Source organism: Sarcophilus harrisii, chromosome 1 (genome assembly GCF_902635505.1).
Source record: "Sarcophilus harrisii chromosome 1, mSarHar1.11, whole genome shotgun sequence".
In the NCBI taxonomy this organism is placed as follows: domain Eukaryota; kingdom Metazoa; phylum Chordata; class Mammalia; order Dasyuromorphia; family Dasyuridae; genus Sarcophilus; species Sarcophilus harrisii.
In genome coordinates, this window is record NC_045426.1 from 501,670,699 (window position 1) to 501,696,442 (window position 25,744).

Consider the following 25,744-nt stretch of genomic DNA (forward strand, 5'->3'; position numbering starts at 1 on the left):
AATTGGTTCTTTCCACTGGCCCTGGGGTCCATGGCTTGTCTTGTATGACTTGTCCAAATGGAAAAAGACTTTTGGGAACATGGTTATCTCCTCTGCATTATCTTTCTGCTATTCATATTTCCTCTTCTAATGAGAGTTCCTCTGTGCTGTATGTCACTGAATACTGCTGCTATTTTCATCTTTAACAATCCATAACTGGAAAATAAAATCCCAGATGCAAATACATTTTCCAGCACCCTGGTAAATATTTCTTAGCCATATTGTGAAAGATTTTGTTTTCTTTAAGATAAAGAAAAAACAAATTAATATTAAAATGAAATACTTTGTGGTTGTGACAACCACGGACTGTTTCAGTTCAACCAGAATCATTCTTTCCAAGTTGCATAAAAAATTGTGTTACATTGTCTACTCATGGCTTTTCATAGTAGCATTATATGTTATTGATGGAAAAACAGGAAATAGCTTAAATGTCCAATAGGAAATTGGTTAAGTAGAAGGCATTGTGGTATAAACAAAGTCAGCTTCAGAGTTGAGAAGACTTCAGTTCAAGTCTGTGTAATTCTAGGCAAGTCACTCTAAGTTTCAAAAACATGTCAGTCCATATAGGTAAAAGGAACTGTTCTATCAGGAATTCCTTACACTATTGAAATCAGAAGTGCAGCCAAAAGAAAATCAATCATTATTTATTAAGGGACTAATATGTATTAGGTGGGGCATTCAGAAGCAAAAGCAAAATAACCCTTCCTCTCAAAGTGTCCCTATTTTATTGGGTGAGACATCAATGAAATACAAAGCAAATACATGGTAACCTGGAGCAGGGCAGGGTGGAACTAGTGGAGGGGGCTGGAAAGGTAGAATGTGACTTTAAGTGCCAAATCTGAGAACTTCCATTTAATCCTCAAAGTAATAGGCAGCCATGGGAAATTTTTTGTATAAGAGGGTAACAAGAATAGACCTGCCTAAGGAAACCACTTTGGCAGCTGAGTGGAGGATGCATTGAAGTAGGGAAATAATGAAGACCTAGAAACCAATTAGGAAGCAGTAAGGGCCTGAAATAGGTCGGCTAGGTATAGGAGAGAGAAGCCAAGCATCACATGTATGGCAAAAATTGATCTGGGAGTAGAAGCAACAAGGTATATAACATAATAAAATACTAATGTATTTAAGATGGACCCAGTATGAGGAATACTGTACAAAGAAGTCTTAAAAAAATCCCTTGTAAAATAATTTTTTTAAAGCTATAAAATAAAAACCTTTATGAGATAATAAGAAACAGACCAGAAAATGGAATATGCACTGCTTTTACATTAAAGGAAAAATTAATGAAAATGTATGGATGAAGAATTTTGATGAGTACTTATAAGTGACTGAAAAATGATTATGATACTTTAGGCCTTGAAATGAACTAATTTAATGGTAAATAGTTACATTACTACAATTAGTAAGCTTAGTTGACAAAGACATGCTTTAAGCGAAATATTTGTAATTATAATTACTTTAAAAATATATTTTAATTAGTTCCTGACTTTTATATCAAAGAAAACTTGAGAAGTTAATTCTGACATCTACCCGTTTTAGGGTTTGGCAACTAGATGTGAGCAGCTAGGTGATACAGGAGAGAAATAGACCTGGAATGGGGAAAATTCATCTTCATGAGTTCAAATGTGATCTCAGATACTTATTAGTTATGTGAGCCTTAAATTTGCTGGCCTCAGTTTTCTCATCTATAAAATGAGCTGGAGAAGAAAATGGAAAACCACTCCAGTATCTTTGCCATATATGACTACTACATATGCTATATAAATCACATTAACCTTGCACAAAATTTTGTTCGTATAATTTGATTTATGTAGAATAATAAGAATAGTATTTACAGCAATAAACAGGAGTCATCTATTACACATATACAATAACTTTGAAATGTCAGACCTTCGAAGCTCCCAAAAAACCCACAAAAAATTGCTGTTTATTTTGAAGAGCTTCTGTGTGTGTACCAATCTCTCTATTGCCCCTGAGTACTGCCAGAGTGCAATAATCTTTCATGGACATTTCGTATATTGTGCCATGAGGAGAAAAGTTCAAAAGCCAGTCCTATACCATGTTTCTTTGACTTTCTTTTTATAGCATTCCCTTGGACATATTCGTCCATCTTAACTGGAAAAACCATGAGGCTGATCAAGCTTTAAAAGGAAATATAGTGTCTGATTGACACATAATAGGCATTTAATCATCTGTTTATTCATTGAAGTCCAACAAGAAGTAGGAATATCATTGCAGTTCCTCAAAGAAACATCCTATTCTCTAAGTAAAACCAGTCACTTCCCCTGAGGCTATCTGGTTTTGTCCCTTTGGATTTCAGCTGTTTAAAGTGTCTCTATTTTTTTTTTTAAAGAATGGTACCTGGAGGAGTAACTTGTTTCCACCCTTGTGTCCTGTCTCTCTGAATGGTCTGCCCTCCATCTCTCTCCCTTAGGCTCTAGTCAACATACCAAGGTGATCTTAGTCAAATGCAATTTATATTACTCCCTTTTAGTTCTAACCTTTCTCTGTTAGATACAAATTGGATTTTTTCCTCAGCATGAAGCAATTTCAAGGTCACTGGAACTAAAGCTAACGGAGAGAAAATTAATTTCCATTTTCCTTTGCCTATTAACAACTCCTGCATTTAAATCTATATTATCCCTTTGTTCAAAATATGTTAGAGACATTATTAACTCATTACTTTTCACAACCACACAATTTTCTTTGTCACCCAAGTCCAAACCTTCCCTCTTTGATTCCTGTCCATCCTTTATCTCAGATATCAAGCCAGTTATCAAACATTATCAATTTTCTTTGATGTTTCTTCTTTCCTTTTCCATTCCCATTGTGCCTTAGTTCAAGCCCTCATCACTTTGTGTGCCTATATAATTTATATATGTGAATTGCAATTTCAGCTTTCCTGACTGTAGCCTTTCCTTACCATCTCCTTTTCTTTACCAGAGAATATTCTTTTTAAAATTACTTCCTTCTCTCTTCAGAAATTTCTAATAACTTCCTATTGCTGATTCTAGCAAATCTAAATTATCCTGCTTGCCCAAAACCCTCCACAATTGCTCCAACTCTATTCCACTTAATTTTATACTATTCCCCACAAACTAGTTTTAATCCAAGAGTCGGTCCCTAGCCATTAAGGTCTCTTCCTATTCTTCTGTTTTCATGCCTGTGCCATTGTCCGTGCTCTACCTTTTGACTAGAAAGCTTTCTTCCATCTCCTGGTTATCCAAATTCTACCCCTTCCTTTAGGCCCAGTTAAAGTTCCATTTCATTTAGAAAGTTATAATTCCTTACTCTATCTCTTATTAATTATCCTCTCCTCCAAACTTATAAGCCAAATACTTATATAGTGCGTGTTAGTGTTTACTTACACAGTACCTTATACTTGTTCCACAAATGATTCTTTTGTCTTCCCAGTGAGATTTTGTCTCTTTCAATAATATACATTATATTTATAATTGCAAAATAGAAGAAAACTGAACCTCTATTATTATAATGACCAAAGTCGGCTCCAAAGTTGGATACTTAATCTTTTTTTTTTAGAAATGGAAGACATACACTATCATTCTAATTTGGTGTAGTCTCATTCTCTCTCTGTCTGCTTTTCTCTGTGTGTATATATATATATATACATCTGTCTTTGTCTCCCTCTTTCTGTTTCTTTCTCTCTCTCTCTCTTTTTCCTCCTCCTACTTGTATTTATTTTTCTTTCCCCTCTCTAATCTCTTGAATATTTGGTGCAAAGAATAACTGAATATCTGGATAGGAGAGAAAAAAGGGATGTCTTCAGAAGACATGTTGATAAAAATGAATAAATGAAAGAATAAGTTTTTATTAAGTGCTTACTATGTATCAAGTATTGTATTAATTGCTGCATATTAAAAAAAAAAATAATGACAGGAACCTGAGATTTCACTAGTGTTCCCAAAGAGGGAACTCCCTCCACCAATGCAGATCACCATATGATCTGAAACAAAAGTTGTACCAGCCCACAAGGAGATTAGATTCTGAGGGATTTAACATGTACCTACATAAGTAACAGAAAAATATGAAGTATTTTCAATAAGTAGATAGCAGCAACATCTGGAGAAATCAGAAAAGTCTTACAGAGGAGGTTGCATCTCACTTATGCTTTGAAGAAAAATAGGGATTTCTGAAAACTTAAAAGGAAAAGGGGAGTAGGAGGAGATTCCCCCCATATTCCAGATATGGGTGTAAAAGATCTGTGCCAAAACTCAAAGGAAATTGAAATGTCATGTATGCAAAACAGTTAGTTTGACTAGAATAGTGAGTATGGGAAGGGAAGTAATATGAAATTTAAGAAGAAATATAGTTTAGGGAGTCAGATGTTGGAGGCTTTAAATTTCAGGCTGAAGAATTTTAAAAATTTTATCTTCATAGCAATAAGGAGTCCCTGAAAAATTTTGAGTTAGGGGGAATTATAGTCAGATTTATCTTTTAGAAATAAAACTTTGGTAGCTATGTGGAAAATAAAAGAGGAGAAATTGGAAAAAAGGACAGCAGTAGGAAGTTGTTTATGGTAATCTAGTCAAGAGATGATGGGATAATTTTATAAGAGATAAGAGTTTACAAAACTTTTCGATTGATCAGATAGGGATGGGGTGAGAGAGAAGGAAGATTGGAGAATGCCTGTAAGGTTTTGAGCCTTATTAATTTTGAGAATGGTGTTGTTCTCAAGAGAAATAGAGAAGCTTGGAAGAGGGAAAGATTAGAAGGGGAATATTATCATTTGTACTTACAAAGTAGGGTCTAATTTTCTTGTAAAATCTTTGTTTATATCTAAGTCATCTATCCATTTTGATCTTTCCTTGGTAGATGGCATAAAATATTAGTCTAAGTTCAGTTTCTTCCATACTCCTTTCCAGTTTTCCCAACAATTTTTATGGATATATGAATAATTTATGCATAAAAAAGAGATAGAGAGCAAGGTTAAGTTTAAAATCAATAATTCTAATTACATTAAATTAAAAAGGTTTTGTATAAATAAAATAAATGTAGCCAGCATCAGAAAGAAAGCAGAAAATTAGACAAAAAAATTTAGATAGTTAATCAGATAAAGGTCTAAAATATATAAAGAGCTTTGTGAAATCTATAAAAATATGTCATTCCCCAATTGATAAATGGTCAAAGAAAATGAAAAGGCAATTTTCCAAAGAGGAATTCAAAACATTTTATAGTCATCTAAAAAAGTGCTCCAAATTAAGATTTGTTAGAGAAATGCAAATTAAAACAAGTTTGATATATCATTTTCCATCTATCAGACTGACTAAAATGATTGAAGGGGAAAATGACAAATGTTGGGAGGGATGTGGAAAAACTGGAGTACTAATTCATCATTGGTAGAATTATGAATTTATCCAATTGTTTTGGAGACCAATCTGGAATCATTCCCAAAGAGTTATTAAATTATACCCTTTGATCTAGTAAAACCATTACATGATCTATTTCCAAAGATAATTGGGGAAAAAGGAAAAGAGCTTATATGTTTTAAAATATTTGTAGCAGCTCTTTGAGGTGAAAAAGAATTGGAAATTCAGGGATGCTCACCAATTGCAGAGTGGCTGAACCAGTTGTGTTATATATTACTAGGTTATAAAAAATGACGAGCTCAATTTTAGAAAAACATGGGAAGACATAAAATAATGAAGAATGAAAGAAGCCAGAACCAAGAGAATATTGTATATATTACCAGAAATATTGTTTTAAGAGTGACTTTGAGTGAATGTTATTTTGACTAGTATAAATATCCAAAATAATTATAAATAGCATATGAAAAAATGTGCTGTCTTCATCTAGAGAAAGAACTGATAAATAGAAGTTTCTGTTGGATAATTTTATAAACACACACACCTATTTGTGTCTAATGATGACATCTTTAGAGCAGGGCAAGAGGGGAGAATAAAAAGAAATGAAATTTACATGATAATTTTGTTATATTAGAAAGGAATAGCAAGTTTACATAATAGATTTACTGTTTCATATGCAACTATCTTTTTTATTGTACTATTATGGAAATACTTGTTTTATTCCAAAAATTAAAGACAAAATAAAATAAAAAACTACAAAATAGAGTCTTTTGAAAATATGTTCTGTGATCTTACTCCTTCTAGTAACTGAATTTGTTTTTAAAAGTTGAAGGTATATATTTGTACAAAAATATTTATAGCCATTCTTTTTGTGGTTGCAAAGAACTGGGAATTGAGGAGATGACCATCAATTGGGGAATGGTTGAATGAATTGTGGTTATGAAATTGTGACACAATACTATTGTGCTGTAAGAAATAATGAACAGGATTGTTTCAGAAAAACCTGAGAAGACCTCCATAAACTGAAGCAAAGTGAAATGAAGCAGAACCAGGAGATCATTATGCGTAGTAATATCAATATTGTAAGGACGATCAACTTTGAAAGGCTTATTATTCTGATCAGCACAAGATCCAAGATATAATTTCAAAGGAACCATCATGGAAAAAAATGTCTACCTCCAGAAAAAAAGCCTAATGAACTGGAGTATAGATTAAGGCATACTTTTAAGCTTTATTTAGAGTGAATGAGTGTGTGTGTGTGTGTGTGTGTGTGTGTGTGTGTGTGTGTGTGTATGTGTGCATGCATGTGCGTGTGTATGCTTTGCAACATGGCTAATATGGAAAAATATTTTGCATGATTTCACATATGTAGTTAATACCATATTGCTTGCTTTCTCAAGAGATAGGGAAGGGAGAGAATTTGGGACTCATTTTTTTTTTAAATATTAATTTTTTTATATATAAATAAAAAACAAAAGTTGAAGGTACATTCTGTGAAGTTTGTGTCAAGGGTTATGACTCTACACATAGTCAGTATTACTTTTAACTATAGCACAATATCTATTTATTGGAAAACTTAAGTAAATCTTTTTACTGCACTTGCCATATGCTCATTATTGAGATGCAGGTGGGATCACCAGGACTTCTTATTTTAGTGCAACATGAACGTGGTTGATTTAATAAAGGGATACATAGCCATGGATCATTTTTGCTTTTTCTACTCAATTGACAAACACACATTTCTTCACTTGTATTCGTATGTTAATAAAAGTTGCTAAAAGTTGGAACTTTTTTTGTAGTTGTTTGGGGGTATTTTTTTCTCCCCAAGCTTTGAAAAATCAGTGAATTTTCAATAAACAGCTGCATTGCAGCTGCCAGAGATAAGACTTTTTAAAAATGAAGGCAATGGATAAGAACTATCTTTGAGTACAATGGAGAAGAAACTGACTTCAGAACCATATAAATTGACAGACAAAGCATTAGGCTCCGATGAGCAATAAAGACTTATAAGTAGCCTCCCACTCTGGGTCTATGTATAATGTAGAAAGAGCTGCTGTCTAAATAGATGCCTTTGCAGCCATATTTGCACATGTCATTCATGAACTGTTCCAGGAGGATCATTTTAAAGTGTGAAGAATAATTTGTATCTGTGCTTAACATAGAAGCAATGGTTGTGCTACACTGTATGTGTACACTGGTTATTGGTGTCCATTACCATCCAAACATTAGGATGCTGTGTCAAGACTACAATCACACATATAACTTCCATATATTATTTCAGACTTATTCAGCTCCCTCTGAGATCTTAAAGACTAAAGCAGTTCTGAAAAGAATAGTGCTTAGCTCCTTCATTAGTCATTACCTTACTATAGTTTTTAGGGAGTTCAGTACTAAAACTGGAATTTAATATAATTTTTATGTTAATTTCAGTAGAAAAACTAGGCCCCCACTTTGGTGAGAGTTTGAAAAGCAAGACAAAGTATATGGTGGTCCAGGATAAAGATAATAAAAGTAGCTGGACCTGGAATAGAGTAGACCTGCATTGGAATCCTATCTTAGACATTTATAACGAGTGACCCTTTTTGAATCTCAATTTCTTCATCTGCTTAATGTCCTTTCCACCTTTCAGTTTGTTACACGGTTTGGTATGAAAATGAGAAAAGGTGGAATCATCACTTAATACATTTTTAATTGATTTCTTTATTTCAAAGAACCAAATGTGTAAAAGTATATTTAACATTCATTGATAGCTGAAAATGAGAATGATTTTGATCAACACCTGGTCCTCTTCTGGGAGCCACATGTGAACTAAACCATTTAGCCAGTAATAAGGGAATTATTCATTAGAATTAACGATGTGCTGCAAAGAGTGCTCATTTATTGAATAAATAAAGCAGGGCTGAAATGATGGATAGACTTTTAGTCAGTTCATATTTATAGAATTGTAATTATGGTTTGGAGAAGGGAAGGCAGAGAAAAGAATTAGGATCTAAGAAGTTGACTTAGATCACCTCTTAGATTATTGGAAGAAAGCCTAATAAATTGTGACACATGCATGAGATGAGAATGTTATTTCACTATGAGAAATGATGCAGGAGATGATTTCAGGGAACCTGAGTAGTATAAACCGATGCAAAGTGGGGAGCAGAGCCAGGAAAACAGGTTGTACAAGGACAGTGACATTGCAAAGACAAACAGCTTTAAAACATTTAAGAACACCAATCAATGAAGTTATGAGCTGTGACTTCAGAGGGCTTCTGAGGAAGAATATTACTTCCTGACAGAGAGATGAGGGAAATAAGGATAGAAAAAGACTTAAATTTTTCGCATGTCCACTCTGTGGATTTATTTTTCTTGATTTAGCTTATTTATTACAAATCCTTTTTTTTCTTGCTTTTTCTCACTTTTAATTGGGTGATACAAGAAAAGAGGTAGTAGATTAAGCAATAAAAGTGTCCCCCCTAAAGAGGGTCATTATAACATTTCTTAAATGAGCAGAAAGAAATTCAAGAGGAGTTACTGACTGGCTGCACAGTTTTTAAAGTAACATGGATGTGTGTGTGTGTGTGTGTGTGTGTGTGAGCAATTGTATAGGAATATATGTATGCATATATATAAACCATATATATATATTTTTTAAAAGCACTCATCATCTAGATAATATTAATTAACATTTATATGAATTCTAAAATTTACAAAGTGCTTTCCAATTATTTTCTTATTTGGTCCTCATAATAACCCTGAGATGTAGATGCTATGATTATCCCCCTTTTAGAGAAAAGAAAACTGAGAAAGCAGTAAGCATCTGAGATGGGATTTGAACTCAGGTCTTTTTGATTCCAAGTATAGCATGCTGTATCCATTGTATCATGTTGAAAAGCACAGTTTCATATAGAATCTTCCTTTTCTGCTGTGTGCATTATAACGTCTCTCTTCGTTTTTAAGTTTAGAATTTCAAGAAAAAATTAAATAAAATGTATGTGTTTCCCCCCATCTTTTTATAGCCTTCATTTGAACCTGTTCCAGTATCTCTTGTTCCTGCAAATGGTGTACAGGTGCCAGGAAAGAAGCCAGTTTGGAAAGCAGTTAATTGTGAGTAAGCTACAATATAATCAGACTTCACTTTACTTCTCTCTTCATCTTATTTTGTGAGGGAAGAGATCATACTACATGTATATAAAATCTATAATGACTGCAACAGTTCCTAAAATAATCCACCTGTGAATATGTATTAAAAATATATTCTCTTTTTGTTTACCATTTATTATATACTTGAGGAAAAGAAATTAGGAGCAATAAGGTTTTGTCTCTTATCAAGCACATGACAGATTTCTTTGATTTAGGAATTGTTCTTCTGAATCTGCTTAAAAGTCAGAAGTAATCTGGGAAATAGGCGTGAAATATGGATTACTGAGTCAATTATATGTCAAGTAATAAAGTTGATACAAGGATAGATTTTTGTGGTAGGTTTCCTCTGCAATTATTAAGGAGATGGTTCTCATAAAGAATAGAATCTTTCTGACCCCTGTTAGCACCCTTAAGCAAATATGTTATATAGGGGTTATATATGTGTTATATAGGGGCTACCATTTTATTGCTAAGTCCTAGAAAATGTTAGAAAAGGAATCTTCCAGAAATTATTATATTTTGTCCCTTTGTTGCCACACTGTTAGCAAATTTAGATCATGCTGCAAAAAGGGATGTGACTGTATCCATTGATGTGGGGCACCCATTTTATTTGTGTTCTCTTCCAGTGCTGCCTGATCCTTAGAAAATTCACAGAATTTACAATCTAATCCATATCTTCATAAGAATCCACTCTATCATGTATTTGACAAGTAGTCATTATGTCACCATCAGTAAGAGGGAATCTCACTTTGGAATAGCAACAGTTGTTAGGAATTTCTTTTTACATCCAACTTCAAACTAAATCTGCTTCTCTTCACTTTCCACTCATTCATTGCCACCAGTTCTGTCCTCCAGAGTCAAGCAGAAGAAAATAAACCATTTAATTTAATACATATATAGCACTTTACAAATCTTAAAATGCCCTTTAAATGCTAGCTATCATTATCACTATTTCTAATAATTTCATTAAAAAAAATAAAACACTATACAACAAACTCAATTCACTTATTCCCTATTTATTTAAATGAATTAATTTTAATGCATAAAGTAGTCACCATTTTTACTTAGTCCCCCTTAAGTTTTCATAAGGATTCTTTAATCTTTCGTGCTCATTCACAATTCCTTTTATGATGGAAGGTAGTGTATCATAGATATGTGTAGTACTCTGTAGGTATGTAAGCATTATTATTTATCCTTCCTCCTCTGCCTAGGAGAAAGACCATTGCTAATGCTTTGCCACAGGTTCTGTGCTTCTTGTTCAAGCAGAATATTTCTAATAGATGGCTAGCTCCAGGAAATCATTGACCTCTGCTTTGAACATCAAGGTAGGACCAGGGAACGGATAGCCACCTTGTCCCAGAAGGTATTTTTACTTCCTTACTGAGAGACTAATAATATGATAAATATGACCTTTGCTATTCTTTGTTGCCCTTTGATGCCAAAAAGAACACCTATGATTCTTAGCCAATGTTCCCTTCTCTGATCACTATTCAATTTTCCTTCATAACCAACTATGTCCTATCCATCCTTATCCCACTCTTCCTTATGCTAATTTTTTATCCTCTGGACTCTCCATTCTTTTATTAACAAACTTCCCTTTCTTTTAGATGTCTTGCCTACATCTACAAATTACTTGTATGTATTTCATATTTACTTCTATATATGCATATTGTTTTTCCTCAGTAGAAGACAGGCTCTTTGAGGGGAGGAGCTGTATTTATCCCTGGCTCCTAGAATACTTCTTGCCACTTGATAGATATTAAATATATAAACATTGAATTGAAATGAATTTATTTCTTCCCAAAGCCCTCCCTGACCCACTGTCTTCCTGAAATGTAGTTCTTAGAACTCAATACTGTACTGCAGATATGATCTACCAGAGATGTTTCATCTCTGTATTCCATCTTTCTGTATCCCATGACTTTCTCAGTACATGCAACCTCAGATTCTGATGTCTGAGAGATACTGAGTCTAGCTAGATATGCCAAATTTTAACACTTATTTCGGTGGCAAATTGGAATGTATATCCAAGTACATATAGAGGTAAAAACAAAAAGGAGAGGAACAGGTGGGATCAAAATGGGCAATTTGTCTAAGCGATAGTGACAAGATTGACTTCATGTTCCAGGCTGGGCAATACTAAATTATTGCTCAACTGAAATCCTTTGGTTTGAGTCTGATGGCCCTGCTTTCATGGGAGCTGTGACCACTTCTCTGGCTGGGTGGGTAGGTAGAATGCTTTTATACAGTGTTGAGGGTACAGGAAATGTTATTGTTTTACAGATGACTCATGATATGTCACATGTGCTTTGACTCATGATATGTCCGCATGTCCTTTGTTCACATTTTCAGCCAACAGTTGTCTTGACTGTGGATTAGATAAAGACACTCCATCAGTAGCAGAAGAATTATCCTTTGAAGTATCTTTCTCAGAGTCCATCACAGAGATTCCCAAAGAAAAAGAAGGTCTTAAATCACAAAGGTTTAAAAAAGAAGATTCTTCTTTAACTGTAAGTAGCACTTCTCATGTTTGTGCAATTAACCATTCTCTGTATATCACTCTTTGCTCATTTTCCTCATTTGTAAAATAATGATGTTGGACTACATGGCTTTTTGAGTTTCTGCTTTCTGTGATTCTAATTTCCTGCTGGATTCCCTATAGGGCAAAAAGCAGGATATTTGGTATATGAGTGTGTGTGTGTGTTTAAGAATTTTTTTATTCTGAAAAGGGCTGCCTTGTTTAGCATTTCCATTTTCTTGCCTTTTCCTGTAATATATGAACCATAGTCTTTTTTTGTAATGTAAACAGGAATAATGCTCTGATTAGGGCAGTAAACAGTTCAATGCTCCCATAGAAAAATAAGCTTGGCCTCCCTTGGGTCTAGTTAAAACAAGATGAAATAGAAATGATATATTACTGTAATACTATTATTCCTATTCAGTTTTCATCTATCCAGTAACTCCAGGTATACAGAATATTGTCAAAGACTAGGAAGTAAACTAAATATAGGTATTTGAGCAACCAGAAGAGATTTGTCCAAAACCTATGTCCTAAGGCACAGACATCATGTATGAAAGAGCCTCTCAAAATCCTACCTTAGAACTTATTATTTTACATATAGTATTTTTTTCCTTTTCAATATTTTCCCCCAATTATGTGTAAAAAAACCCAAAAAACTATTTTTATCATTCTTGTTTTTTTTTTTTAATTTGGAGTTCCAAATTCTTTTCCTCCCTCTCCTTGAGATGGAAAACTATTTGATATAGTTTATAATCCTATATGCAGTTCTAACAAACTAGTTTGATTCTAAATAAAATACATGACATCATTTACTCTTTCTAGGATGGATGACTTGGACTCGGCCTTGGGACATTGAAATTTAGAGGAGAGAAATTTTAAATAATCATTTTAAATCACTGTGCAACTTGAAAAATTCTATTTTAATAGAACTTTTGTTTTAGCAAGAACAGTAACAAAAAGTAGTTATTAAGAATAACTAATTAAATTAGGAAGCGACTATTCAGGACAGTTCTCCCTAGTAACCACCAAGTTCTAGCCCCATCCTAGGTATCATTTCCCCTCAGAAGTAGAGTCACAGTATTAATTTCACTCTCTCTTCCTCCCAAGGGGCCCATGTCTTAACGTTTCTCCTATTCTCTCCCATGATCCTCCTGTCCTGTTATTCATGATCTCGTTGAAACGAGCATAATCCTCCAGCTACATATCACAACTTTTTCACATCTCATTCCTTACAATTCATGTTCTATTTTTCAACAGTTTCCAATAAAAGGATAGTGAACACATAGGAAGTTTATATAAAAACATTTTGGAAAACCTCTGTTGGTTCTGTTCATATTTTATGATTATCAGTGTCCATTTATTACCCCCTCATTCTTTCCCCATGACTAGCCCAACTCCATTTTCAGTTTACATGTGTTACCATTACTTACATAGTTCATCACTATTGATAGGCTATAGCTTACTTGCACCTATGAAGGCAACTAGATGGTACAGAAAATAGAAAATAAGATTTAGAACCAGGGAAGACCTGAGTTCAAATTCTGCCACAGAGCAAATTACTTAATGTATGTCTGCCTTGGTCTCCTTATCTGTAAAATAATATTAATGCTAGCACTTATTTCCTTAGGTGGTTGTGAGAATCAAATGAGATAATATTTGAGAAGCAGTTTACAAAGCTAAAGTGCCATGTAAATGCTAATTATTACTTATTATTAGTATCACCTATTTGTTGTGGTGGTTGTTGTTGATTCACTTTTCAGTTGTGTCCAACACTTCATGACCCTATTTGGGGTTTTCTTGGCAAAGATACTGGAGAGGTTTGCCATTTCCTTCTCTAGTTCATTTTACAGATGAGGAAACTAAGTCAAACATGGTTAAGTGACTTACCCAGCTAGTAAGTGTCTATGGCTGCATTTGAAGCCATGAAGATGAATCTTTCTAACTCCAGGCCCAGAAGACTATCCATTACACCACTCATCTGTCCCTTTATTCCTTAGAGTACAATATAAAATATTGCAATTAAATCCAGAAAACTTGGTGCTTCTAAATAAACATAAAGATCATCTCCCAAAGATCTATAGAACACGCTTATTTTGTGGAATGAAATGCCATCCAGAGTTATTGTGAGCAAAATCACCTTTGCTATTTTAATACAGTTTCAGGAGATGGAGGGGCTGTGAACTGAAGAGACAAATTCTTTGATTTACGGTACGGAAAGAGCGTACTCTCTGTACCTCTTGTTACTGTGATTAGTTGTGCTAACATTTCTACTGGGTTTTCAAGGATGCTGGGAGGCAGGATTATTGCTGATATATATTTTTATCTATATTTTGTAGATGTAGAAATTGTCATTTAATGTGGCCTGGGTAGGGTAGGGAGTGTTCTATTCATCATGTTCTGATTAATGTGAACAAGTTAGAAAAGTACTTTTTAGGGGAGAGAAGGGTAATGTGCTAGGAGAAACAAGCAAATGGCATCTATGGTGTTTGTTTTGGGGTCTCTGATTTCAGCTCATAAATGTGCTTAGATGCTTATATATCAGTTCAAGTGGATATGTTACCTCCTCTGCACTATCATTCAATAAACCTACCAGAATAGAAAACCACATGAAGGTAACAAGTCAGATTTATCTTGACCTTTATCAGAATTGTACTAGCTTCTGGTTTTTTGTTCCTAAAGAAGCATGTTCAGAGATGCTGTGCAAAATCAGAGCAGCCTTTGCCAAAATCCCCACAATCTCTTCTTTCCTTTAAAGAAGGTTTCCATTTTTTTCCAACATGCATTTGCAGAAATTCATTGTTCGAAAAAGCAGATTTGGTTTAACTGAAGTAGGAGATCTGTCTGTTGAAGACATGAAGAAGATTCGCTATCTCTCTCTCATCGAATTGACAGCCTTTTATGATGCTCTGGGGATTGAACTGAAGAGGGACCGAACAGACAAAGTAAAAGGACGAGGTAATCTGAGCATTGGGACCCAATGATTCAAAAATAGTGGGGTACTGCAGTGAAGTATTGCTTAACTGGTTCCTTTCTTTCCTTCATTTCTTCTTTAACTTTGAAGAAAATGGACTTTTTGGTGTTCCACTTAATGTCCTGTTGGAAAACGATCAAAAGAAGTTCCCTGGAATTAAAGTTCCTCTTATCTTCCAAAAAGTGAGTAGAATGCAAATCCATAGCATCAGTAGGGCTGAGACTCTATGTTTGGTACTTATTAAGCCCATTATTGAATTTTTACTTAAGTTTTTAGATATCATATGCTTGATACTCTTTAAACCTATCATTAAATATTATTGAGGTTTCTAGATTTTATATATTTGCTTTTTATTAAACCCAGTATTAAGTTATTTCTCATTTTTAGAAGACAGCCAAGTAGTACAATAAAACACTGGGTTTGTAATCAAGAAGACTTCAATTTAAATTCAACTACTAGAACTTATTAGACGTATGACCCTGAACATATCACAATCTCTGCCTCAGTTTCCTCATCTTTAAAATGGGGGTACAATAGCATCTACCTCCCTAGTTATGAGGATCAAATAAGTTAATAATTGTAAAGTGCTTTAGCACAGTGCCTGGATCCTAGAATATCAATATCAATTAATAGAATATCAATTGAATAACTATTATATTTTAGTAGTTATTAAAAACTATTATTAAATTGTTACTAAGGGTTAATAATGCAAATACTTTCATTTATACCTAGGGCCAAAATTGATAAATATATTGATATTTCTTAATCTTATTTTGCACACTCTTCTTAAATTCCTACAAGAGAACCATTTACATAATTAATTTTGTTCAATAATTCAACAAATTTTTGTTAAATGCGGGCATAGTAACCCAGGTGTTGGAGATATGAACCTGTCACAACTCTCTGTTTTTGAATGGTTTGTAATTTAATGAGGGGAAGTATAAATAAACAAATAACTGTGATACAAGAAGAATAAGGTGTGGATAAGGGAAAAAAGAGTCCCAAAGAATTTCAGAGGGGAGAGATGGTGGTGGAGTAGGGAGAGTACACGAGGAACGGTATGACCAAAGGTATGAAGGCAAGAATTAGGGATGGAGAATAAGTCTACTTTGTTTCTAACTGGAATGTAGAATCAACTGCAAGAGAGTAAGATGTGTTAAAGTTGGATCTAGATTGTAGAGGGCTTGAATGCCAGAATTGTTGAGTATAAGGGTGACATGATTATTGCAGTGTACTTGAGTAATAGCATGGAGGATGAATTAGGGAACTCATAGAATAGAAATAGGATGAACAGTTTGAAGCCTGTCGCTGTATGATTGTGGTCTGGTTTCCAACCAGAGGTTAAGAAAAACATAAGGTAGCTTGTGCAATGGAAAGAGAACTAGATTTGTAATTAAAACAGGGTTTGAATCTCAGCTCTAGCACCTCCTGCCTTTGTTATCTTAATTTTTCTCACCTGTCAAAGGGAGGATTGCATTATTATTATTGAGTTAGTTGTGACCGTTTTGGGTTTCCTTGGCAAAAGATTCTGCCATTTCCTTTTCTAGTTCATTTTACAGATAAGTGACAGGGTCATACAGCTAGGAACTGTCAGAGACTGGATTTGAACTCATGAAGGTAGTTCTTTCTGATTTCAACCCCAGTGCTCTATCTACTATGCTATCTAGCTGCCATAGAAGGAATCAAAGGTTCTTTCCAGCTTTAAGTCTACAATCCCATGAAATATGGTGATTCTTGTGGGACTGGAGAGGAGAATATCCCTGAAAGAAATATTATAGAACTGGGAACAATAGAACTTAGAAAATGAATGGATCGATGAATCATATGACATGATACCAACACAACAAGGTTGGGAGCCTGGACAAATTATGTTACAAACAAAAAGAGAAAAGTCTGAGAGAAGGCTAGATTTGGATGGAGAAATTTGAGAGGTTGGAAGGGAAATATCTAGTAGATAATTGGAAATATAGGGTTGGAGCCTTGAAGCAAAGCTGTGAGTGAAGATGTAGATTTGGGAATCACCTGTAATTGAGGGTATGAGAGTGGATGAAGTCATTAAAGGAGATAGATAGTATAGGAAGAGAAGATAAGAGAGTTTTGAACTGAATCTTTGAAAACCTTCTTGTTTAAGTGATAGAATGTTGGAGAGGAGCCAGCTACAAAGTCAGAGAAGAAATAATCAGAAAGGTAGGAGAAGCTTGAAAGTGCAATGATGAAAGTATAGTGGAGTTAAAGGAAAAAGGGATGGGCCACAGTGTCATGACATAAAAAAGTCAAGGATGACAGACTTTAAAAAAAAAAAAGCATCAGATTTGATGAGGAAAATATCACTAGTGATACTCCAGAGAATTATTTCAGTAAGGTGGTGAGGATAGTAGTCAGATTGAAATGGATCAAGGAGGGCAAAAGGAAAGAGTTTGACGGTGAAAAGTTTGGAGCCACATGAGAAGATAATTTGATAGCATTGGCAAAATCATGAGAAGGGATTCAGTTAGGGGAAAAAAGATATAGTAAAGATCTAGGCATATTTACTGGTTGAGGGTAGAAAACATAGGTGGGGAGAGAGAGAAAGGGAAGGAGTGACAGAGAGAAAGAGACAAAGACACAAACAGAGGGGGAGAGAGAGACAGAGACAGACACACAGACAGAGAAAGAGACAGACAGAGAGAGAGAGAGAGAAAGAAAGAGAGAGAGAGAGAGAGAGAGAGAGAATTAATTGAAATGGTGAGATGAATGGTATTAGTAGAAAGATTCAGTTTAGCAAGGAAGGGTTTACCTCTTTCTCTTGGGTTCAGAGTAGAGAATGGGTGAGAATGTGAATAAGAGGGGAGAAGTGGAGGAAGGATGTTGAGGAAACTCATTTAAAGGCAGAATAGTATTATGGAAAGAGAATTGGAGGTAAAAGATAGGAGATCAAATTCTCCTTTTTCTTAACTATCTGTGATTTTTACTAAATGACTTCACCTGTCTTTTCTCATCTGTCACATGAGATGGTTAGACTAAGTGATCTCGCAAGTTCCTTCCAGCTCCATATTTATGTACCCAAGTCAAATAATCATATGCTGACTGTTTATTAAAAGTCAGTGATGTCAGATTTTTCTCTACACTTTTCTTTTGCATGAAAGGAGAAAGCATAATTTCATGAGTTGCTTACTTTATTTTTTCCCATAGTTTCTCCAAATGTAATATATTTGTTGTATAATTTGGAATAAAAGACAATATATTTTTGTTAACAAAGACATTTAGTTAGTTAATTATATCCATATACAATTGCTTGTTAGATTAGCTTTTAAAAATAGTTTTACATTTTGAGAACTTACTTTTCAAATACTGATAAGTAAAAATAAATAACTGGTTATTTGGAGCTCTTTTTTCTTAGTGTAAATGTGACCTTCCTAAAGAAATATTTTTAGGGAAGCATTTTGCAAAACATTTTTATGTTATACAAATTGCAATTGTAGGCATCCTTATTACTTTTTAAACAAATAAAAAAAAAGTTTTTTTTTTTTTTTTTTTATAACCCAGGAGATTTACATTTGATTTGCATTTTCATTGATTTGCATAACTGTGAATCTTTAGTGACATCCAGTGGCATAGTTAAAATGGCAAAAATATATTTATAAATTCTAACATTTCTAAATTAAAATTAGTACCTTTAAAATGCTGAATGAGCTATTGTCATATACTAATTAAGAACTAAAAATCTTTGCAATTTTTTCTCTTATCTTCTCTTATTTGCATACAGACTCCCCAAATTGTCCCCCTTCACAGCTGAATATCCAGCAACAACCTGAGCTTTTCCTCCTGAACCACTTTCATCATACCAAATACTGAATACTCCTATTCATACACTATATAAAAGACAGAGTTCAAAGAAACTTTATATAATTCAAGTCTAAGAAACCACAGTATAATACTTTTAGTTGATAACACATTCTTCTAGCTTTTAGTACTTTTTTTTTGTTGCCAGATCTAGAGATGATTGTATCTTTTATCTTCCTTCCTGCTGTGGACCTGTCTCCAGAAGGAGAGAGAAAGACTGGTGATAGAATTTATGCCATGACGGATGTAGTGTAGGACCCCTGAGCCTTCTTGTTAGTTTATACTCTTGTTTGTGAAAGCAGAATTATATAATTTTTAAACACATTATCATGCGAAGAATTATAATGGATCAGTGAACACTATGAAGTTTGATATGACAAAGAAAAATAACAGCAAATACAAACCCCCACAGATATTTAAATATCTGATAAAAGTTTTATATATTAACTATTTGCTGGGCAGCTGGATGGTGTACTAGATAGAGTACCAGCCTTAAGTGAGGAGGACCTGAATTCAAATTTGGCTTCAGAACTGTGACCATGTGCAAATCACCTACTCCTGTTTGCCTCAATTTCCCCATCTGTAAAATGAATTACAGAAGGAAATGGCAAACTGTTCCAGTACTTCTGCCGAGAAAACTCCAAATGAGATAAGTTAGACAAAATTGAAATAACTTAAAAAAATAAATTAATAAATAGGCACGAGGAAGGAAATAAGTGAAGCATGCATAACCACTTGACAATTTTCTAAGCATTGTGTTAAGCACCTTACAAATTATTATCTCATATGATCCTTACAAAAACTTTATAGTGATAATGATAGTAGGCGCTATAATTATTCCCATTTTTAGTTGAGAAAATTGAGAAAGAGATTAACATGTTCACATAGTTAATTAGTGTTGATGAGGATGGATTTGAACTCGGGTCTAGTGCCCTACTAATTATACCACTTAGGGGCTTGATAAATGTTTAGATGATTTTATTTGCATAAATTTTTAAAAATTTAAGTGACTGTTATTTAGGCTTTTTTCCCCCAAATCAGATAAAAGGCATGTTTTTAAATGTACCTTTATATTTTAAAAGCTTTTGCAGAAACTTGAAGAAACAGGCTTGGAAACAGAAGGAATTCTTCGAGTCCCAGGATCTGCATCCAGAGTCAAGGTACCAAGCATTTCCTCTAACCTTGTTGCAGAAATAAGTTTATTTCTTACTTGGGTCATTTCTAGAGTTATCTGTTTTGTTTGAATTTGATGGATAAATTCAATGACATGGACAAAAAACAATACGCTAAGACCTGGTATTACATTTAATCCCTATAGTTTATAAATTTATAATTGTATTATCTGAATTATCTTATCTTATTCATCAAATTCACATCCAGTTCAGCTATTGTTCAGTCGTTTCAATTGTGTCTTACTCTATGACTCTATGTAGGGTTTTCTTGGCAAAGATAGTGGAGTGATTTGCCATTTCTTTCTCTGGTTCATTTTATAGGTGAGGGAATTGAGGAAAATAGGGCTAAGTGACCTGTCCAGCGTCACACATCTGGTATGTGTCTGAGGCCAGAGTAGAACTTGGAAAAATGAATTTTCCTGACTCCCATTATGGGCACTCTATCCACTGCACCACCTAGCTGCCCTAATTCAACTGTTAAATTTTTTAAAAATGAAAATAGTATGCTTTAGTCTACATTCAGAGTCTATGGTTCTTTCTCTGGATGTGAATATCATTTTCTATCATGAGTCCTTTATAATTGTCTTAGATCATTGTGTTGTTGAGATGAGCTAAGTCTATCTTGGTTGATTATTAGATAATGTTGCCGTTACCATGTATGCTGTTTTCCTGGTTCTCATGCAACAGTTTAAAAAAAAAAATTCTCTAAAGGAAAAATTTGGGTAGTGTAGAGCATAGTTACTACTTTATTTTTATTTGGTGCTGATGAAACTCTAAAAAGGAAGATGTACCTATGAAAGAAAAGTTCTTCTCATTAAGTCCAGTTTTATGAAAATTGTCCTTTTAAAAATAGGATTCAAGATCCTTAAAAAGGATGAATAATTGATTAATGGCTGATAAAAGGTTTCAAAAGACCAGTGGGAAGTGGGGAGTATATATCTGTTTGGTCCTAAAGCTAAGTACAGAGAATTTATAGAAATGAAAGAATATCCTTTCATCCATTCTACAAGAATTTCTATTTGTAGGAGAAATAATAGGGCAGGTAGGTAGTTGGGAAAAGGTGGATTCAAATATAGCTTCAGATACCTACACTGTTGAATTAATAGAATAATAATAAATACCATATGGCACATGAAGATTTGCAAAGCACATTATGTAGATTATGACATATGATCTTCATAATAATTTTATGAGGTGGGTGCTACTATTTTCCCCATTTTACAGATGCGGAAACTAAGCCTGAAATAGTTTAAATTAGGGTTCTTCACCTTTTGGGGTTATGGATTCCTTTTGTAGACTGGTGAAGCCTATAGAAAAAGCCTTCTTAGTATTTTATTGGGTTTTTTAAATACAAAATGCCAAAGATCATCAAGGAAAATAATTATATTGAAATAGTTATCAAAGAGTTTTTTTGTTTGTTTATTTTGTTTTGTTTTTTTAAAGGATCATGGATTCAAGGTCCCAGGTTAAGAATCCCTGGGTTGAATGATTTGTTTTAGAATTTTACAGCTTGTAAGTATGAGAAGCAGGTTTTGAACTGAGGGTCACTTTTACTCCAAACTCAGCTTTCTCTTCTCTGTGTCATTTACCTGCCCTTAACACGTGACCAGATACTTTTCTGTGGGATATAGAACAAGAGGAAATGGGTTTTAAACAGTGGTAGAGGGGATACAATTTATAAGAGAAGGGAATAGAAGAAATGCTCGTGAGAGAAAAACCCTCATGAATGTCAGCTTTTGTGAGGCATCCACTCTGAAGGTGTGCATATATGAAGAGTTAGCTTTTAGGTACAGACAGAAGGAAAATGAATTTGTTTCTAAAGGCAAGTCTAGAAGTCCAAGTTTGTATAGTTTCTGTAAAGCATATGGATGAATCATGAATCTTGGCTACATATGTTCTTATATAAAAGTCTGAAGGAGAGCACTGGAAAGAGAGGAAGAAAGGGAAAAAAGGAATCAGTCCATAACAGGCATGATCTAAATTTACAGATGAAAGATAATGCTTTTGAGTTCAATCTTGGTTTGTTTAAGTCTGTCTAATCAGGCAACCAATCAGAAGTCAAGGAAACAAGTTTCCTAAACAGAACCAGATCCTATCTTTCCAAGCCTTCATATATTATTGTGACATTTGGGTTTGCACACATCCTAACTGGTTCAGGTTGTGTGTGTGTGTGTGTGTGTGTGTGTGTGTGTGTGTGTTTAAAAAAAAAATCCAAACATGTGGATATGATTAAAAGTCTCTTTTCTTTTTATAACCAAGTGTATAAGACATAATACAAGACATCTTGTATATGTATGTTATGGTACACTATAAACATTTCATGGACAATCATAACTTACTCATAAGCTTTTGTCTGAAAATGCTTATGAAAATTACTTTTAAGTGGGGTTAATGATTCTTCATCACCAGATTCTTTGTGGCTACTTTTACACAAGTATATTCCTGTGCACTGTGGTCAACATGAAAGTGACCATGTAAATACAACCTTTCTTTACTAATAGATTTAATAACTTTCAAAATCTTTATTTCATTCACCTTGTTTAAAAGAGAATGTAATCTGGGTATTCTAATCATTTGGGCTCCAAAAAAGCAAATGGGAAAGTGTTTTAGAGAACAATGTAGAGAAGCAGAAAAAATGTTATTAGAAAAGAATTGTAACCTTATATCCTAAACATTGAACAACTGTATTGCTTTAGCTAGATTTTTTTATTAAATTATGGCTAACTGCTTTTCTCAGGAAGTATTTTTATAGTCACATTTAGAAAACATAAACAATATATTATAAAATAAAACACATAAGATTTTTAAGTCCTACCATTTTTCTTGGTAGATTCAAATTCAGCTAGTGTAATGACACTAAAAACATGGTTTCTAACATGTACCACTGTAAAATTCTTGCCCAGGTTTTTATATATTAAAAACTTCATTAAAAATGACTGGAAGGTTGGTTCAGAGAAGAAATCACTGGGTTCAGCCAGACAGGACGTGCAGATGCCAAGCCAATCCTGATTTGTGAGGCCTGCTCTAATTGGAAGCAGTTAAAAGCTTTTTCTTTTTCAGTGACTTTCTTCTTAATAAAGGAAGGACACTTGAACCAAGCACTAGGGAAATTTATTTTATGGAAGAGGGTCGAATGTATGATCTGTGAGATTTTCTTCATTCCAGGTTTCAGTGTTTTTCAGAATAGACTGTTTTCTAATCATTTTAGCTATTTGGTTTCCTTGTTATTGAATCTAAAGATTCAGGCTCTTGCAACATTTATTAAAAACAAAAAAATATATATCTTTCTCACAAATGGGAGCAACATTTCTTTTCAACAGCATTTTACTACTATACATATAAAGATATATGACATATAAGACCTATAAAGTAATACATATAAAGATAGTTTTTAACATTCATTTTTGTTAGACTTTTTGTTCTAAATTTTTCTCCCTTCCTCTCTTATCTCCCCCCTCCCTAAGACTAAAGCTATCTGACATAGGTTAAACATGTACAATCCTTTTAAACATATATCCGTATTTGTCACATTTTGCAAGAAAAATCAAACCAGGAAGGGGGAAGCACAAGAAAGGAAAAAGTAAACAAACAAAGGTGAAAAATACTATGTTTTGATCCAAATTCAGGCTCCATTTTCTGGATGCTGATGGCATTTTCCATCCCAAGTCTATAGGAATTGTCTTGGACCCACCACATTGCTGAGAAGAGCCAAGTCCCTCACACTTGATGATCACATAATCTTGTTACTGTGTATGATGCTCTGGGAGCAACAATTTTTTTCCCTAGGGGTGACTTAATCTTATTATTATATTTTTGATTCAAAAATTGAATCAGAAGAAAAAATACTTCAATCTGTATTCAGAGTTGATCAGATAGATCTCTCTCTAGAGTTAGCATTTTTTACATTAATTCTCTTGGATTGTTGTGGGTGATTTTTCTTATCCTGCATATGTAGAATGAATTTCTACTTGGGAAATTCCTAAACCTAAAAATTTAAAAAAAGAAACAAACTATAAAAGACTTTGGTTTCCTTCTGCCTTCCCATCCTCCCCACAAGGATATTTGCTTTATAAACTATGTTGATTGTTGTTTGAAATTCCTGGTCTCCTATTCTCATTAACCTTGAATAGATAACATGGTGTCCTTTTCAATTAATTGTCCTTTGCTTTTTTATTTTTATTTTTATTTTCCTTTTTCTTTTATTTGGCAAAGTTTTTGCACCTGGTTCAGCTGCTTCCAAAGCTGGGCCAATATTTTGCTATGGTAGAAACAAAGGAGGGTTGGTTTTTGCAAGAGCAGCTCTATGGGATTTCTGGTACTTCTGTTGTTTGAATTCCTGAGAAATCTACAGTTTACATGCCATTAAAAAAAAAAAAAAACCTGCTTTTCCCATTTTATAGAGTAAGAAACAAAGGCAGAGGTTTTGATTTATCTACAATCAATAGCTAATGAAAGAATGGAATCTTGAATATAGACCTGATTCCAAATCGGGAGATATTGCTACTACACCACATCTCTCCTTTACTCCATTGTGTCAGAACAAGAGTTCCTATATAATAGATGGCGAAAGATGGAGCTCTTTTTTTTTTTTTTTTTTTAATAAGTCCTTCTTCTGGCTATTCTTTTCAGTGGCTATGGAGTATTATAAAGTCAGGAAGACCTGGGCTGAGTATCCATCTGAGAACACATTAGCTTTCAGTGTCCCCTGCAACCAAGACTTTTAAGTTATAGGTGATTTAAAAAATTTTATTTATTTTTGACATTCATTTTTTAAATGTTTGAAAATTCTTTCCTTCACAGAGAAAAGAAACAACGTGATATCAATTATCACAAAATTAGTGCAAGCACAAACACAGAGAATCAATTCATTTTTTGTTGCATCTTGGCTTAAAAGGCTGAGTGCACAATCATCTGTAAACCAAAAAATCATGCACCAATACTCTCTCCACTTTAGTTTTGACTTGTAGCCTTTTTAAGTTGAAGAATTTACTATCAGTGTGTTAGCTGACCTTTCAGATGTCATGCTTATCCTTATTGAAGACATTTGACAAAGTGGCTAAGCATACAGCCTTGTTTCACTCCATCGGTGACTGAGAAAGTATGATCAATTATACATGTGAAGTCATGCAAAATATTTCATATTAGTCATATTGCCGTAGAATCCCTAAAACAATAGAAGCAAAAAACATAAAGAAAGTAGGAAAAAATACTTCAATCTGTAATCAGAGTTGATCAGATAGATCTCTATCTAGAGTTAGCATTTTTTACATTAATTCTCTTGGATTGTTGTGGGTGATTTTTCTTATCCTGCATTTGTAGAATGAATTTCTACTTGGGAAATCTCCTAAACCTAAAAATTTAAAAAAGAAACAAACTGTAAAAGATTTTGGTTTTCTTCTGCCTTTCCATCTTTCCACAAGGATATTTGCTTTATAAAATATATTGATTGTTGTTTGAAAATACAGTGATCTATATTATCTCTGTTGGGTTGAAAGTTTCTCAGGGGCATAAATCAAATCTTCACAACTCTAAAGAGTCAAGTAGTAAGTCATTTTTCTGCTGCATTTTTATTTCGTATTTCTGCTGGTATAAATTAGGAAGTAGTGGCAAAAGATAGGGAGCTATAGAGCAAATTGATTACTCCTTGGCACAGTGCCTAGCACATAGTAGGTACTTAATAAATGTTTTTTGATTGATTGAAAGCAGATCAGATATAACCTAAAATTAAATAAACTACCACTTGAAATCTGGCTGAAATTGTCCATAA

General features: G+C 33.8%; 1 protein-coding gene across 2 annotated transcripts in view; it reads left to right on the plus strand.

Moving 5' to 3' along the window:
• The window catches only part of ARHGAP28 (Rho GTPase activating protein 28), a 186,698-nt gene that overhangs the window by 132,338 nt on the left and 28,616 nt on the right, over positions 1 to 25,744 (plus strand). For both annotated transcript variants that reach the window (XM_031946622.1, XM_031946623.1), the window contains exons 4-8: positions 9,368 to 9,455; positions 11,844 to 12,001; positions 14,802 to 14,967; positions 15,074 to 15,165; positions 19,888 to 19,965. In XM_031946622.1, the coding sequence (XP_031802482.1) occupies positions 9,368 to 9,455; positions 11,844 to 12,001; positions 14,802 to 14,967; positions 15,074 to 15,165; positions 19,888 to 19,965 (582 nt within the window). The remainder of the gene's footprint in view (positions 1 to 9,367; positions 9,456 to 11,843; positions 12,002 to 14,801; positions 14,968 to 15,073; positions 15,166 to 19,887; positions 19,966 to 25,744) is intronic.